This window comes from Branchiostoma lanceolatum, chromosome 2 (assembly GCF_035083965.1).
Source record: "Branchiostoma lanceolatum isolate klBraLanc5 chromosome 2, klBraLanc5.hap2, whole genome shotgun sequence".
Lineage (NCBI taxonomy): Eukaryota > Metazoa > Chordata > Leptocardii > Amphioxiformes > Branchiostomatidae > Branchiostoma > Branchiostoma lanceolatum.
The window spans coordinates 8,850,453-8,868,346 of record NC_089723.1 but is presented as its reverse complement, the minus strand read 5'-3'; the positions used below and the strand labels follow the sequence as shown (position 1 = coordinate 8,868,346).

General features: G+C 39.3%; 1 protein-coding gene across 1 annotated transcript; it reads left to right on the top strand.

Moving 5' to 3' along the window:
• Window positions 1-5,679: 5,679 nt before the first annotated feature.
• LOC136426713 (guanidinoacetate N-methyltransferase A-like) lies at window positions 5,680-17,103 on the top strand. Its single transcript, XM_066415462.1, has 5 exons — window positions 5,680-6,073; window positions 10,288-10,433; window positions 11,167-11,230; window positions 16,222-16,400; window positions 16,949-17,103. The coding sequence occupies exons 1-5, from the start codon at window positions 5,893-5,895 to the stop codon at window positions 17,087-17,089; spliced, it is 711 nt and encodes a 236-aa protein (XP_066271559.1). The 5' UTR covers window positions 5,680-5,892; the 3' UTR covers window positions 17,090-17,103.
• Window positions 17,104-17,894: the final 791 nt, after the last annotated feature.

Sequence of the window (17,894 nt, the reverse complement as noted above, 5' to 3'; positions counted from 1 at the left end):
AACTCCGTTTTCCTAGTCTTCAAACAGAGGTTTCGGTCGAGTAGGGTATATGTGTCCGACATTTTTAACGTCTCTCTTCCTTCAGAGAGAGAGAGCCGTTAAAATCCTGGAAACTCCCACCCTACTCGACGGAAACCTCTGCTTGGAGTATACGTTTTCCCACAAGCATAGAACTAGAACTAAACTTTTCGTATTTCTTCCCTCGTAAACCGTCAGATATCAACAGATACATTGCTCTAAGTTCGAGTGTGTCGTCCTCATTTTTTTTGTTTCATTAAAAAGAACATAAGGCACTTTATTCTTGTTTGAGCCAAAAACAAATGATGACTGAGATGGTCATACGCGTTACAAATTGTGTCCTCGTTTAAATCGTCCTGCCCCTCCCTCACCATACGAAACGGTATAGAAACTGTTGAGTACTTTGCTGCAATGTTAGTCTTCATGACATTACAAATGCAGTATATGTATATGTCAGTCGGCCTATAATCTAATTGCTTCGGAATGCAATTAATAGTTTCTGCATTACCCTGCTGACTTTTATTGGACCAAAGGTAAAAATATCAAAAGTGGTTAAATTAAAGGCGAATAGAATTTATGTTTCCAGTAAACAGATAAAGCGCAGGCCCTATATACTCGTACTGTCGCCTGCTTCCTTCCGGCTCAGCTGTTGGCCCAGCTGTTGTTTCCCGGTAGTTAACGGCCAATAATTTATCCTCTTATGGTGAAGAGGTCACATCATTGCCTCTTACAACAGCCGAAAACAGATGTCCTTGGAATAATGAATTGAAGACCTTTGCCACGACCTAATTCTGCGTCGACTCAAATATCAGGCTTTCTTGACATTGTTATTTAGGCAATGTTACAAGAGCTGCGAAATATGCCAAGGTTACATTTGTGATTGTGTTATTTTTACAGGCTGTAGTCCTCTCACTGCTAGAAGACCACATTTGCACAACACCAAAGCCAGACTACTAGGCTGACCGTCTGGGGCAACAAAGCTGCAGGAGGGTTAGAATACTGCGATGCAGACAACATAACAATACTGCGGTGTGATCGCAACAGCGACAGGATTGGTGACACGCGAGCACGATAGTATTACGATTAATACGGCCTTTGTATTACGAACTTAGTATCATTTGAGATCAATCAATCAATCAATCATTTCAAAATAAATCAACAGTTGTTCAATATAACCTCACTTGCATTTATCTATTTTCTGTACGTGGCAGTATCAAATTTAAGTTATAAAGAACTTGAGTCGTTCATGTCGTTCATGTCTGTTAAAAAGCAAAAGAATAATCGTCTCTTTGCCAGGGAATGAAATGAGTATTGATGGGATCGTTTTTTTTTTGCATTGGTTACAATGCTAGACTTAAATCATTTCAGTGGTGAACTGTATTTCCAGGTTTAATAGATACGTATTTGCCCCAATATAACAATAGTTGATAATCTAACGGTACTTGGAGGCCGATACGGACTTCCAACCATCTTTGACTCGCTTATGCACTTTACACGTCACATGTTCTGAGCAATTTGGTTCTTGGTCCTGTATGAGCTTGAGCATACTGGAAGTAAACATCAGAGGTCTACGATCAAACTTAGGCGAGTTATCTAACCTAGGCCACAGACTCCAGTCAATAGAAATTGTTATTGACACATATTTAGTCCACACTGTTAAGGACGGAGCAGACTGTATCACTATTCCTGGGTATTCTCTTTGCTGTCGCAGAGACCGACTTAACGCAACAGGTGTTCCAAATGTATGCATCTCACTCGTTTACCAACCTTTTTACAACACATAAAACAACATCAAAACTGTACTAAGCTATTGCTAAGCTTTTTTTCAATTGTTCAATTCAATGTGAAACATGCATTCGTCGGTTAACAACACCGTTTTTCCTAGTCTTCAAACAGAGGTTTCGGTCGAGTAGGGTAGGTGTGTCCGGCATTTTTGACGTCTCTTTACATTCAGAGAACGAGCCGTTAAAAGTCCTGGACACTCCCACCCTACTCGACCGAAACCTCTGCTTGGAGAATACGTTTTCCCACAAGCATAGAACTAGAACTAAACTTTTCGTATTTCTTCCCTCGTAAACCGTCAGATATCAACAGATACATTGCTCTAAGTTCGAGTGTGTCGTCATATTTTTTTTTGTTTAATCAAAAAGAACATAAGGCACTTTATTCTTGTTTGAGCCAAAAACAAATAATGACTGAGATGGTCATACGCGTTACAAATTGTGTCCTCGTTTAAAACGTCCTGCCCCTCCCTCACCATACGAAACGGTATAGAAACTGTTGAGTACTTTGCTGTAATGTTAGTCTTCATGACATTACAAATGCAGTATATGTCAGTCGGCCTATAATCTAATTGCTTCGGAATGCAATTAATAGTTTCTGCATTACCCTGCTGACTTTTATTGGACCAAAGGTAAAAATATCAAAAGTGGTTAAATCAAAGGCGTATAGAATTTATGTTTCCAGTATACAGATAAAGCGCATGCCCTATATACTCGTACTGTCGTCTGCTTCCTTCCGGCTCAGCTGTTGGCCCAGCTGTTGTTTCCCGGTAGTTAACGGCCAATAATTTATCCTCTTATGGTGAAGAGTTCACATCATTGCCTCTTACAACAGCCGAAAACAGATGTCCTTGGAATAATGAATTGCAGACCTTTGCCACGACCTAATTCTGCGTCGACTCAAATATCAGGCTTTCTTGACATTGTTATTTAGGCAATGTTACAAGAGCTGCGAAATATGCCAAGGTTACATTTGTGATTGTGTTATTTTAACAGGCTGTAGTCCTCTCACTGCTAGAAGACCACATCTGCACAACACCAAAGCCAGACTACTAGGCTGACCGTCTGGGGCAACAGAGCTGCAGGAGGGTTAGAATACTGCGATGCAGACAACATAACAATACTGCGGTGTGATAGCAACAGCGACAGGATTGGTGACACGCGAGCACGATAGTATTACGATTAATAAGGCATTTGTACTACGAACTTAGTATCATTTGAAATCTATCTATCATTTCAAAATAAATCAACAGTTGTTCAATATAACCTCACTTGCATTTATCTATTTTCTGTACGTGGCACTGTCAAATATAAGTTATAAAGATCTTCAGTGCAGTGCCACGTCGTCCTTGTCTGTTAAAAAGCACAAAAAAACATAAGCGTCTCTTTGCCAGGGAATGAAATGGGTATTGATGGGATCGGTTTTTTTGCATTAGTTACAATGCTAAACTTTAATTATTTCAGTGGTAAATTGTATTTCCAGGTTTAATAGATATGTATTTGCCCCAATATAACATTGGTTGATCATCTAACGGTACTTGGAGGCCGATACCGACTTCCAACCATGCCATCTTTGACTCGCTTATGCACGCTTTTGAGTCCTTGGTCCTGGTTCTTGGACCCTAGTAATGCTGTTTATTTTGACTTTAATAGGCCACACCATCTTAATTTTGTCGATGATGTCCGCGTGCGCATTGATTTTCGCCTGTTCTCGATAAAAAGAGAATCACCTCCTCCGAGGCTACACGGAACTCCGTAACTGGCCGAATAAGATTGCCACAGAGGGCCAGCATTGTGCCGGCTTGTCGTAAATGTTGTTATGTACTATCACAAAATACGTCAGCATCAAAGTTCCCAAAAAAACTGTAATTGCGGATTGGTATGTCATCGACGTTGTCTGTGGGAATGTTACGTGTGCACAGTCGTACGGCCAGGGAGCATCGCCCAGACGGAATTTCAAACATGAACTTTTCAGAGTAACTCTCACACGTTTCTTTTGCAAAGATTAGGAGAGGAGTTGAGGCCTTATGTATGTGTGAACCATGAAATGCTTGATATGGCGTCCAATGTATAACACCACCTATCCCTTACTTTGCTAAACTCCTAAACACACACAGCTAATCATTGTTTGGACGCTTAAACCGTCATTACTATATGAATTCGTCACTAGTATATGTGCAATATCTATTTCTAGGAAGTTTATGTAAATTCGGAAACCCGGAAGAATGATGATGATGATGAAGTATATTTAAGTTTAAAGTATATTTACCACTATATGAATTCGTCACTAGTATATGTGCAATATTTATTCTTAGGAAGTTTATGTAAATCTGGAAACCGAAAGAATGATGATGATGATGATGATGATGATGATGATGATGATGATGATGATGATGATGATGATGATGATGATGATGATGATGATGATGATGATGATGAAGTGTATGTAAGTTCAAAGTATATGCGTAATATTTATATGTAGTAAGTCTTTTTTATTACTTGTAATTTTATAGTTCCATGTGTAGAAAGGATTACTCTGTACAAAAACATGCAATTCAGCCTACTGGCTGCGAAATGTTTTTAACATGCCTCTGTGCAAATAAACCATTCATTCATTCATTCAATGCCATGTATGTTGAAAGTGCCCTTATGATTATTCTCATCACAGTCAAATATTATCCACAGTCCTTGGAGACAAATACTTTCTAATAGTATACGGCTTTGGTCGTTTTTGTCAATATGTCTAACATCAATCACTTGCGCTGAGTATGCTATGATGAACAGACAACCTACATGTACCTCCTACAAATAAAGCCGTGTTGTTTGCTTGATACATGGTTTTCTGTGCTTCAAATCGCAATACCAGCTTTGTACTTTTGTGATGAAGCAGCATTTTTTGGCTGGAATTTTTCTTTTCATCGCCAGTGCGCATTAGTTTTGGGATCTTCAGAGGACGTCATCCGTAAAATCAACTTGGTGTGGCCTTACAAACAAACTTGCAAATAGCGGAATTGTATATTGCACATGTCTGTAGTATATGACGGTCTTCAATGTATGGTATGTCCACTGAATTTTGATGCGTGCGACAATGCTGAATTTTCGTGATTGCACATATCAAGATGATCAACACACTTACTGCTGCTATATAATTTACCACTAAATACAAAGCACTGATATCGGTTCTGTCGAACTGTAGATTGGCATGTGATTGTCAAAATGTCGGATACTGGAATTCGCAAAGATTGGATACTGGAGTCAGGCTGGGTGATTAATTTTTCGAATGTCCTATTACAAAACTGCAAAAGTTGTGGAGGGATACCTGTTGACAATAGACATGAAAAGAATATATATACATATATATATATATATATATATATATATATATATATATATATATATATATATATATATATATATATTAATATCATTCATATCTGGGTTAGCCTTCTTTTTATCTATGATCATATGACCCTAACTGATGAGTGGTATCGAAAATGGGGAAACTTTTGAAATTTCTCATAATTCAAAATAAAGGTAAAGAAATGCAAATGATGAAGTAGAAAATTCATAAAACATCAAAGAAGAAAAAGCCATAAGATCTAGGATTACCAATAATTTCGCATATCGCGTACTTCTATTTACTTACAGTATTACATTTCCTATAGTAAGCTCGCGACAATTTTTGTTGATCTTATCACAGTTGAGCGCCCTGATGTTGCATACTGCCTTTAGAGGCATTGCATGCGTATTTTAAGCTGAAAAGGGTCACGTTTCAAAATTATATCTACAGTATTATTTTAGACACTACGTCACACACACGAAATTTGAATGCATATCAAGTTCTCTTCCACTAAACTATTATCAAGGACGCATGGATTATTGCAACTACCAATCACACATTTTCATCTAGCCAGATGTCTACTAAAAAGAGCACGCGTAGTATCTATTATTGTAACCAAACAGATGCTTCCGTCTGGCGATCAGGGGGAAAATCCAGCGACACGAAAACCTGCTAAACAGCAATACTAGCTGGGAAGCAAAACGTGTACTTTTAACGTTTTTTTTTCTAACACACACTGACCTCCCTACCAATATGACTGCTGAAGCGGGACAGCCTATCTTCGGATCGGGAGAAGACTGCAAGCCGGCATGGACGGACGCCTCGGCGGACTTCGATGCGACGGACGAGCATTTGGAAATCATGGGAAAGCCCGTCATGGAGCGATGGCAGACGCCTTACATGAACAAACTGGCAAGAGTTGCCAGTTGCAACGGTACGGAAATATCTCGCTCCCTTCCAATCAAGCACACATGCTTCAGATACATGTATATTCAGATATATGTATATATGTATATATATATATATATTCGTCGCAACGTTTGCGGATATAAGTTTATAAGACGTCCTAAGGACGAAAGCTTCTATGTCTTCCCTCCCACGCATGCATTAAAGGTAGCATAGCATAGTTTTTCAATGGCATTTACAGGATTAAGAATCCAAAGCTACACGATTCTCTGCTTCAAAATGTATAGAAAGTTGACAAGGAACTTACCAGAATTTGATATGTGCGAACTTAGGATACAGCAAACAACATGAACACAATGTCTCGGGCTCGATCCCTTTAAAAATTTATCTTACATGGCATTCACCGAAGATCTTTTGAGCTGCAATCGACGCACAGCGGTAGGTAGCGACAGAATACAGACGTGACTTTTCACCGACCAAACATCGACATTCAACTCATAGAGTCTCAAAACTGACGTATTTATCTACCATACATCAAAGGTTTTGTCACTCTAACGTACATACAGAAATCTCTACGTCTTTTTCACATACCATGACGCTTTACTTACCCGAACCACTATAAGGGACGGTGATTCTACATGCCGTAATTTCTATGGTGATAATCTGCCTCGGTTGAACGAAGAATAAGGAAATTATAGCATATGAGACTATATCTATTACCTCCACGAAGTGCAATTGAGGTTATGTTTTCAGCAACGTTTGTGCACGTGGGTGTGTCTGTTGGTGAACGAGATAAGTTGAGATGAATTGGTTTCATATTTTGTGTGATAGTAGGGTTTGGCAAAAAATTGAAATTATTGCATTTTTGGCCCTCTAGTGGCTTCCCTCAAGTTTTTTTTTTAAATCTCGAGTTGTGGACATAAGGTCACTTCTTGGGCGGTAAACAGCTCTTGTGCTCGGAAAGAAGTGACATAAGGTTTGGCTCCCTAGCAGCCGGTTCAATATCGGTAGCATTTAGCGTTCGGAAAATGTGGATTTTTTTGCATAAATCATGCAGATGAGGACCCTGTTAGCATAATGTACAGTCAGGTGTATTCACATTTCCTACAGGTACTTTCAACCCCGATATGACACCCGTAGTATGTACAGTATGGGAAATATAAGCTTCTGCACAAATTATTCATATGAGAACCTCATTAGCATAATGCGCCTTGAGGTGTATTCACTTGTCCTAAAGGTACCCTCACCTTCAATATGGCATCCGTAGCATTTACTGTAAGGGAAATATAAGTTCTGCATTACCAATTATAGAGCTATCATCATACATCTACTTGATTTTGTGGCAGAAGAAAAAAGAAGAAGAATTAATTCGAAGAACACGCCAGGAAAAACAGTATATTTTGCAAAAAAATATGCATAAAATACTAAATAAGAAAATTTAATCAAAGTAGTTTTTCAATGTGTCTCTTGGCCTAGACATGCTGTGGTCTTGACAGCTGTATGCATATGGCAGATAGGTTTTTGGGGAAAATCGGGGAAAATTTAGGTTCCTAACATCTAATTTCGGAACTGCAAGGAAGTTTTTGTGCAGGACATTAAAAAGAGGCCAACAGAAGAAAGGAACGACGGATTTCCATCAATTTAGGCATGCAATTAGCTTAGACAGAGATTGCATATCATATAATATATGTCTTATATAAGATATGTATTATGCAAATAAGGACTTGATTTGCGTAATGAATTAGGAAATTCTATAAGCCCATTGTTTCCATAAGTGGACTTCAATAAATGTAATTCATGGCAGCTGGAACATAAACAGATATCAAACATGCAAATGAAGAGCTAATATGCATGATTAATACAAAAATGGCAAAACCACTTAGTGATAAATCATGGGAATTTTATACTTTAGACTTGTATATGTAATTTGAAGGTAAACATAACCTTGCATAATTTATGTAAATGAAAAAGCAATTTGAATGAAATTTAAAGAAGCTCTAAACATTTCATGGAGGTATGAGGTTTCCGAACTCTAATTTTCTACCTTAAACTAACTAAACAAGAGTTCAACGACCTCATATCTTCATTAACAATTTCATTCATGTAAATGACTTACACATTTGCATAATATATGCATGGGCATAAATACCTTTATCTAACTTACACATGTTGCAATATTGGCAGTCCTATAATTTTCCAATTAGATGAATTATAGTGGTTTTGCATCAATTATGCAAATTAGGAATTTATTTGCATAATTGGTATCTGTTGATGTTCCACTTTCCATAAACTACATATGTTACATGTATTCGAGTCTGATAATGGAAAACACTGCAAATATAGATTTTCCTCATTAGCTATGCAAATTAAGTTCCAATTAGCATAATTTGCACATCAATGTGTATATCTCTATCTAAGCTACCTGTATACTATATATCATGGAAATCCATCGTTCCTTTGTTCAGTTATTCTCCTTAGAAGATTTTCACGAAAACGCCCCTGCAGTTTTAGAGGAAGCTGCAAGGGAGCCCCAACCTACACCACTTCTTTATTACATCACAAGCTATCTGCCACCCAAAAATCAAGACCACAGCACGTCCAGGTCAAAAGATACAAAAATGTAAGTTCTGCTGCAGTACCAAGGTCACATACCATGGGGCCCAAAATCGACCTTGAATTGTTATTATCTTCGCCGAGTACTTGTACTCGGAGAAGATTATGTTTTCGGTTGAAAAATCTGTTGGGTGGGTCTGAATGTATGTCAGGAGCATAACTCAAGAAAGCTTCAATGAATCTTTATGATTTTCGGTAGGTGTGTAGTAGTTGTGCAAAGGAAGGTCAAGTTCGAAAATGGTTCACCTTGCGTTTTTCAACGGTACTGCAGCGGACTTTGCATTTTTGTGTGTTTGTATGTAGGCTAAAAAAGTGACGGAAACGTTGATGGATCTTCATGATTTTTTGCAGGTGTGTAGATGTTGTGAAAACGGAGGTCAAGTTCAAAAATGGTTCCCCTTGTATTTTCCGTCGGTACTGCAGCGGGCTTTGTGTGGATGTGTATTTGTATGTCGCCAGCATAACTCAAGAAGCTGTTGATGGATCTGTATGATATCTAGTGGATGGGTAGGGTTTACAGAAAGGAAGATCAAGTTTGATAATGGGCCTTCTAGCGGGCACCTAAGGTACTGCAACAGAGCTTCAAAATTTGGAGGCATATTTTCTGAAAGTGCTATGGTCATGATTTTTGTGTGGTAGATAGCTCATGTCACAGAAAGTAAATTCTGTAAATTTGGGCCCCCTAGCGGCTTGTTTAGAACTGCAGTGTGTGTTTTTGTTTTGACATTCGGACATGAATAACTTGAGAAGGGGTCGACAGATCGTCGTGATATTTGGTACTTACAGAGCTCAGATGGTGCTTTACATAATCAATGACTAACTATGCAAATCAGAAGCTAATTTGCATAATAAGAAAGGAAAGTTTGTTAAACCACTGCATTTCATAATCGGACATAGGACTGTCAGGTCATGTAACCAGATGGCCTTGCATAAACGTACATGTAGGTCAAATAAATAAACTATCCTCCAAGCAGAGGTGTGGGTCCTGCTGGTTTTTAACGCGTTCAGTTTAGGCATTTTTGTTCACCACGATTGGCGACATAACGAAAAGGGGACAAAATGGAAAGCCTGACAAAAACACCTAAAAACACGTCAAAAACCAGCCAGACCCACTCCTCTGCTTGGAGAGTACACTGTACCAAAACTGCACCACTGCTAGGTGCGGAAAAGTCACATGTACATGTACTATGTCTTTCAAAATGTGTATGATATGGAATAAAGATTTATTCTATTCATATATAATGACCATTTCATCATCACTTTCAACTTACAACACCGAATATCGAACCTTTGTGGCCCATATAATATCAACATACTCTTATTTTTTCATGACCAGTTATAACATATACATTTGTATCAGCACACTCTACACATATACTAGTCCTGTACCACCAAATGATTTTTAACCCCATCTAGACTGGACTCATTCGCCCCATCGTAACTTCCAAATGGTATGGTGCATGATCAAATTTGCAGGGGGTGATAAGCATGTAAATATTAATCACTCTCCATAATAAGCCTTGATTATTTGGCGAAGATAATGTGTTCGTGGAACTCTAGTTGAAGATGTAGTCATTACTGCTTACATGAGTTAAAAGTACTGTTATAGTTCTTTGCATGTTTGTTTAGGTGGACGTGTCCTTGAAATTGGATTTGGCATGGCGATTGCCAGCAACGAGATTGAGCGACATGACATCGAAGAACACTGGATAATCGAATGTAACGACGGCGTTTTTGAGAAACTTGAAAATTGGGCCAAAGAACAGACGCACAAGGTAAGTTTAATAAAATGTTCACGATGTCGTTGGTCTGAAGGTTTGTGTTTATTATAAAACCTAGAATTTTACTAAGGAACTTTAGAAGCGCTAGAATCTAGTAATTTTTTTGCTGTTTATACATAAACGAATGTCAGGAATTCCAGGATTACCTGACACCGTAATTGGTTGCTTATCAACACAACACGGGGTATTCCGTACCACCCGACCGCGGGTAGCATCCGACCTGCGGGAGGGCTGGGACCGAGGGTGATGCGGTTTTAATTTTCAAAACATCTTTGCCATACCCACCCGGAAAAAAAGACATTTCAATGTGAAGTGAAATGCGCCATGTTTAGAAAAGTTGGTGTCCTCAAACAGAAAATTATAAAAGCCGTGCATTCCAACGCCCTAATCCAGTATTTGAATTTTCGAAAGTGGCGCGTTCGGCGCACTTGAAATGCCTCAAATATTCTATGCCCGAGCGATAACCAAGATTATCACACGGTCCGGAACACCCTTATCGAACGTTTTCGCGGCCCAGGTATGACATAATATACGTTACCAGTGGAATGGTATAAATTAGAAAGCAGAAATTTTGTAAGGGATTTTGTCATAAATATTCAATTACATAGTGACCTGGCAATAAACTGGAAATTAGAGGAATCACAAATCAAACATTTGCAATCTTTTCCATACTTTTTTTAGCATTAGAAATTAACGACATGTTTATCCGTTTTGTTATATTTGCAAGATTGTCCCACTGAAGGGCTTGTGGCAGGATGTTGTCCCTACCCTACCTACTTGGTACTTTGATGGTGAGTAACTTCACCTTTTTTATGTTCCATTAAAATTGTTGCGAACCATTGTCAGTGTTTTAAAATGATTGTATTGTGTGAAGACTAGATATAGGCTGGTGTAGGTGTCATTAATTGAATAAAAACTACGTTTGGTCAAATGCTTCATGATCTATATGTGGCAAGTATTCTTAACAGCAGCACATCTCCGTCAAAAACAGCGCTTGGCGGACGAAAATGGAAGTCGTCGCTTGACTGACAATAATAGGGTCCGAGTTCTGTTGAGCTTTATTTTGATATGATAGGAAACCCTTTAAGAGCGGGCAAAAGAAAAATGCAATGCATTCTTTGTTGAAGGCTACACTCCTTGAGTAGGGTTGTTTGAGGAGGGGGTGGGTGTAGTTGCGGTGAGAGCGCGCTGTCAATGCAAAATTCGAAGCGGGAGACGCCGCATAGCATTAAGTTGTTGGATGGCAGGTATGTCCCGTTGCTGATAACCAGCAGATGGACGTGTAAAGGTGCGTATATTTCTGACAGGTTTCCCCACTGTGCATTAGGCCACAGCAAGTAAATTTTATTGATCACATCCTCTGCAGACTCCACATTTGGTGCGCGCGGACGAAAAAAAACATCATAAAGTATATAAAAAGACTTGAATCGACAAATTTGAAACATGGCATTACAACCAACAAGTATTCTATCCCTGTATTCAATAGAAATTAACTAACACCGATGTCAACGTCAAAAACATTATAAATTTAGATCCGGATTTGTATAGCACATCACGAACGCAGAGACAGGGTTTCCCATACACTGGACACAGGAATCTCATGAGTCGTGAGTGGTTGTAGCTACATAATGCTGGTTCTGCTCACTTTGTATCAACTCTTCGCCATTGCTGTCCTAAATGGCTGACTGAACTGCCGTGCCTAAAAAAATCCCCCGTCTTTTTATTGTCTTCTACAGACAGATAGCTGGACAATCCGAGCAACCTTATTGCAACTCGCATATCCGAATTGTACACTACGTTTGTTTCACCATTCCTATATGTGCAGATACCTTTATATGACATGTAGGACGTTTTTTTCGTCACACCTTTGCGACATATGGTCCTGTTTTCGATATATTGACCATTCCTTAAAGGTAAAAATGATCTTTAGTAATGAAGATAAACAAAGTCCTTCTTGTGCTAACGTAACATGACCTATTTACGTGCAGGAGTAGTTTACGTCCAAATTGGGTCATCTCCACATGTCGCGGTGTATTATGCCAAAGCCTGTTCTCATGAGAAACAAAGAACGTCATAAGTATGATCCTCAGCCATCTCTCTCTTTTATACAAAACATTCAAAAGGGTTTACGTCCAGCGACATAACAGAATAAACTCCTGAACCAGTAACAACAAGTTGCATGGAAGCGTCATGCATGACGCATTTCATATGTAATTCGACACCGCGTTTTTCATCATGTTTTCTGACTTACACGATAGCTAGTATCTTTTAAAAGTAGCTGACGTTAAACCTTTCTTTACTATGCTGACTATCCATGGTCATTCGAGGTTTGAAACTTGCCAGTTTTAGGAAGGTTTGATACAACCTATCGACCCCCGCTCAGATTATACATTTTTGCACGGCATAACATCATGGCCATGCGTTTATCACGTGAACGCCACGTGCTGCTGATGTCGGGGAAATTCACAACACAAACATTGTTTTCTTTCATCGCGTCGGGCAAGCGGAGGGACAAACATAGTGACTTTACTGTCATTTGTCTGTAGACTACTTTTGACAGTTACTGTGCATTTTTTTCCGGTCTATGTTCTTCAAGCATAGCGCTAGAAGGGAAAATACTGAGGTGGACGATAAAGGGTAAGTCTAGCACAATTCTACACCATATACCCCAGTATGAATACATGTTTGCATGGCGTTGAACAGGCGGAGAAAAATGTACAGACCATGCATTTTCTTGTTAGAAGAGCTGATATTTCTACCCATGGGTTAAACATTTGACTCGCGCGGTTTCAGTATAAATAACGTTTTGAATAAATCGGACGTAAACTGGTCATGTTACGTTATCGTTTTCACTTTCAAATTAACCAGTTTCACTCACAAGTACGGAAGAGACGAAGCTCTCCACTAGCGCACTTGGTAGTAGATGGAATGCGGTACGGGCATTTGAGTGCCCGTGCTTTTTTCTTTTTAATTTCTTTTTGCCCTAAACATGATAACATGCAGCCAATGTCGTGGAAAATCCGATAAAGATGTACGTTTTACTCGTGCCATCACAGTTCGACTAGCGCTGTTTTGACAAAGGCGTTCGGAATAAAACGGGGTTCTGAAGAAGGGTTTCCATACCATCCATATAGTGTTTGAAAGGATTGGTTTATCATGTTTACCTTCAAAAAAGTAAGCTACTTCTTCTTCATCCTCTTTTTTTTTCAAGCCCAAAGTAGAACTCTGGAACACCCGATTTGGCGTCACCCGCGCTTTTAAAAAAGCAAATACATGGGAAAACTCCTTTTTCACACAAACTCAAACCATTTTCTGCACGGCTAATCTTGCTGGGCGTCTTGAATATGCAGGGATTGTTGATAGACGGCAGAATGTTGCAAATGTTTTGCAGCTTCAACCAATGGCAGTCTCTTCGGGCCATACCCACTAAAAATTCGGGTCGTACCAGGTAAATCGGGCCGTACCCTGTACTTTTAGACCGTACCCAATGACGGACATCGATCGGCCACAGTGCGTATTGTCGCGTTAAAGTCGCGTCTAACGTTAGATGCTCTGTGCCGCAACGATATCAAATCTCACGTAGCCTATGCTCTAGCAAACATTCCTGACCACCTCTCTGTCGAGTGGCGTTGTACAAATCACGCTCAATCATGAGAACACTTCTGCAAGCTGTGGCGAGATATGGTCTGGAGAGCTAAAGCAGAAGTGTTCTCAAGATTCATTGAGTGGTATGTCACGATGTAGTTACCTTCACCAAGAAGATTATGTTTTGGGTAGCGATTGTATGTGCGCGTGTGTGTGTGCGTGTGGATGGATGAACAGCATACCCCAAGAAGGCCTGGATGGAAACATTGAAATCTAAGAAAACGTCCCTCTGTGCAATAATGGACTCCCCAATTGGGGAGTCCATTATTGCACAGAGGGACGGTTTCTTAGATTTCAATGTTTTGAGTGGAAGTGCATTTGGACTGGTCCATTTCACACGAAGATTCTATACTGGTGGACTTGGGTGATTATGCGAAAGTCCATTTTCTTTAGTGCCTTTGGACTGGTCCATTCTACATGGGAATGCTTCTGAAAGAGTCCATTCTTGCATGGAGGGACTTTTCATGTCAAATTTAATGTAGACTGGGCTGATCCATTCTTTTAGTAGTCCGTTATGTTTGGTGATGCCCGCGGAAGAGTCCATTCTTGCGAAGGAGATCAAAATTGGGAAGCTCCATTTCGGGCTGGGATGACTTTGCAATAGATTTTTTTTTGGCAGAATTTTTCGGTATATTTCAGTTTTGCTCAGGTGTGACTTTGGAACAGGCAATTTTTGCATGGGGAGGGACATGGATAAAAAAGGATTATTTGCTCGTGAAATTGTTGCCTTTCTAGTTTGTATAATCAATCATGGAAGTCCATACATCCACCACATTTCATGATAAGACTCTCAAACATGTGACATGTAACTGAGCCGAGGAAGGGAGAAATAGAGATATCAACTATGCAAATGAAAACCTGATTTGCATAATTAATGACAAAATACTATAACTCAAGGGTGGGTTGCGTTGACAAATCGTAATGATTTTTAGTATGTAGATAGCTCAAGTGATGAAAGTTTGTTTAATTAGATAATGATTATGCAAATCACATAATCATTTGCATAACTAATGAGAAAAAAACTCCTGTGTGCCATGCATGATAGGACTTTTCAAATATGTGACCTTTGTAACTGAGGGAGAAGGAAATGTTGATGGAAAGAAAATATGCAATAAAGACCTAAATTGCATATTCAATGAGAAACCACAATAATTTCATATTGGCGAATGACGGCAAGTTCATACTTTTGTAAGTTATGTGAATGTGAACACAGTTCAATACAAGTTTTGCATAATTGTTATAAATGCTAAAATAACCCCTATTTGTCAAGGTCATACTGCGGACAACTTCTATTATTTGGGTGGAGAAGATGATTAACTGTTTACATAGTCAATAAGAACACACATGATACGTCAGTCATAAAGGTTGATATCATTTGGCGAAGGTATGTGGTCGTGGAAGACTAGTTTGGGCGAAAATTGTGAAATAGACACGATGGTTCGTTGCTAAGGGAAACTGTCCACTGTAAGCGATGGTGTCAGGTTACTGGGAGGAGGGGGTACTTGCGTAAACAAGTTCAGCAACATTCAAAGTCATCAACAATGGCGCCAGTAGCTTGGTCATATGTTCCATGTCTGCAACAAAATGTCAGGAAAGACATAATATCCAGAAAATAGTTTGTATTTTGTGATAACGTAAAATTTCTTCTTATGCAAGGGACCTCGGACAGAAAGGGCGTTTTGGTGCGGATCTAGAGTGAAAACCTGCAAATGACCGCGAGTAACCCCATAAAGAACGCACGTTCAATTCGAATACTTCACTTCCAACATAATAGAATGTTGTTCGAATTCTAAAAAAGTTTGGAAATTTTGTGCCCGTATTTGACCATCGTGAGAATATCTAATTTCTGGTTTGTGTAAGGTACGATTGGGCAGACAGGTAGGACTTAGTGACATTGAGTCCATGGAAAATGTTGGCATCTGATAATGTTGCTGCGTGTCCGTAATTATCACAACACACTGATTGACATGACTTGAAGATTATCCAAAAGGTCTGAGTCGCCATAGTTGCAGGAAATATACTTCAAGAGTTGCTAGACCTCGTTTAATTTAGAAGTCTTAGGATACCTTAAGCCTCCTGGCCTAATGGCAATTAACGCTGCTTACTTATTCAATTATTTTGTACTACATATTTGCAGGTATTTTGTACGACACGTACCCCCTGTCGGAGGCAGAGTGGCACACACATCAGTTTGACTTTATCGGAAAGCACGCCTTCAGGTTACTGACGCCAGGCGGAGTGCTGTCCTATTGTAACCTCACCTCCTGGGGTGAGCTACTCCAGGAAAAGTACGACGACATCGAAACCATGTTCAAGGTATTAGGGAGGGGGTATTTCTTTGGTCGACTAGTCTAAGGGTGTTCTTTAGAGAAATCACACCCACCCACACATACATACAGTACACACATTTCATTCTGTTGACATTGACTTGTGCTCAAAGGTTATATGAAACTTGAATGAATAATACGCATGTATTGATAAAGCCAAGGTTGCTCTTTATTCTAACAAAATTGTGTTAGGGCCAATGGAAAAATGTTGTGTTTCCGGTTACCCGACCGACCTTAGCAAAAACCTGCCAACCCTAGCCCTTTTTCAGGTTTACCGTTGGCAAAAGATATAGACTTTTAGATCTGACATCTGAATTATCGAACAAAACAAAATTCCCAGTAGTTTTGCCAATCTTTATTTTAGACTCTTTTAAAAATTGATATAAGTCAATAATAATATCAAAAACAAAAGGAGAATACCTTCCGGAAATACAGCAATGTTTCCCTTGGCCTAACGACCTCACTGATGATGGAATCCATTTATATGTCCAATAGAAAAGCCACACAATGATTTATATTTCGAAATGACTCTCATAGGAGACCCAGATCTCACACCTGGTAAAAGCAGGCTTCAAGCAAGAGAACATCTCATGGGAAGTCCTCACCATACAGCCGCCGAGGGACTCCAGGAAGTACCAGTTCCCTCTCATGATCGCACCAAAGTGTTTGAAGGTCTAGATGACTGGACAATACTGTGAAAATGCCTTTGTTCTGAGGGTTTTCTGCCACCGATAGGAGTGTTTTCGGAATGATTGGAGCCTGTGTTTTTTTAGTCTCATATATGCTATGATAACACATGCACACAAGTGCAAAGAAGAATCTACCTGGCAATTTTATAGATTCTCCAAGCAGAGGTTTCGATGGGGGGGGGGGGGGTATACTGAATACTGATAGTTGGTCATAAAAGATGTCAAAATCTGTTTTTTTTACCATATGGATGGCGTCATGAAATTGTATGGACTTTAACATTATTTTCTTGTAAGGCCACAGCAAGTACATTTTATGGATGGCATCAGCGCACGCATTGATTTTCACCTGGCTATTTTCACCTAGCTATAATACAAGCCACAGCTTGCAAATGTCAGAAAACCATACGCAAAGATAACAAGATACATCAGTAAAGGACTGGATGGTTACGGCACGGACGTAGTTGCACAATACTACTCAATTATGGCAATGAAATTACTTTAAAAAATACAGTTGTTTAACAAACTACGTTCTCACTATGATACATACCAACGGCAAGCGTTATGCATGGAAAGAAATTGGACATAGAACAACAAGGCACATCTTAGTATCTTACAGAAAATCTTAAATCGAATAAAATTGTTCCCAAGGGGATTGATCGTTTTGTGTATTTACTTGGCTAGATTAAGGTTATGCAATCTTTTTCTAAACCATCAATTGTAGATTGCTCACTAGGCTCTGCTTCTATATCATAAGCAAGCAGGCTCCTGGAAAAAAAACGAAGGCTTCGCATACC

Bases quoted from the DNA above. Each gene is read 5' to 3' on its own strand.
- LOC136426713 (XM_066415462.1), top strand. From the start codon at position 5,893: ATGACTGCTGAAGCGGGACAGCCTATCTTCGGATCGGGAGAAGACTGC. The intron at 6,074-10,287 runs GTACGGAAATAT...ATGTTTGTTTAG, and splicing joins AAGAGTTGCCAGTTGCAACG to GTGGACGTGTCCTTGAAATT. The intron at 16,401-16,948 runs GTATTAGGGAGG...TGACTCTCATAG, and splicing joins ACATCGAAACCATGTTCAAG to GAGACCCAGATCTCACACCT.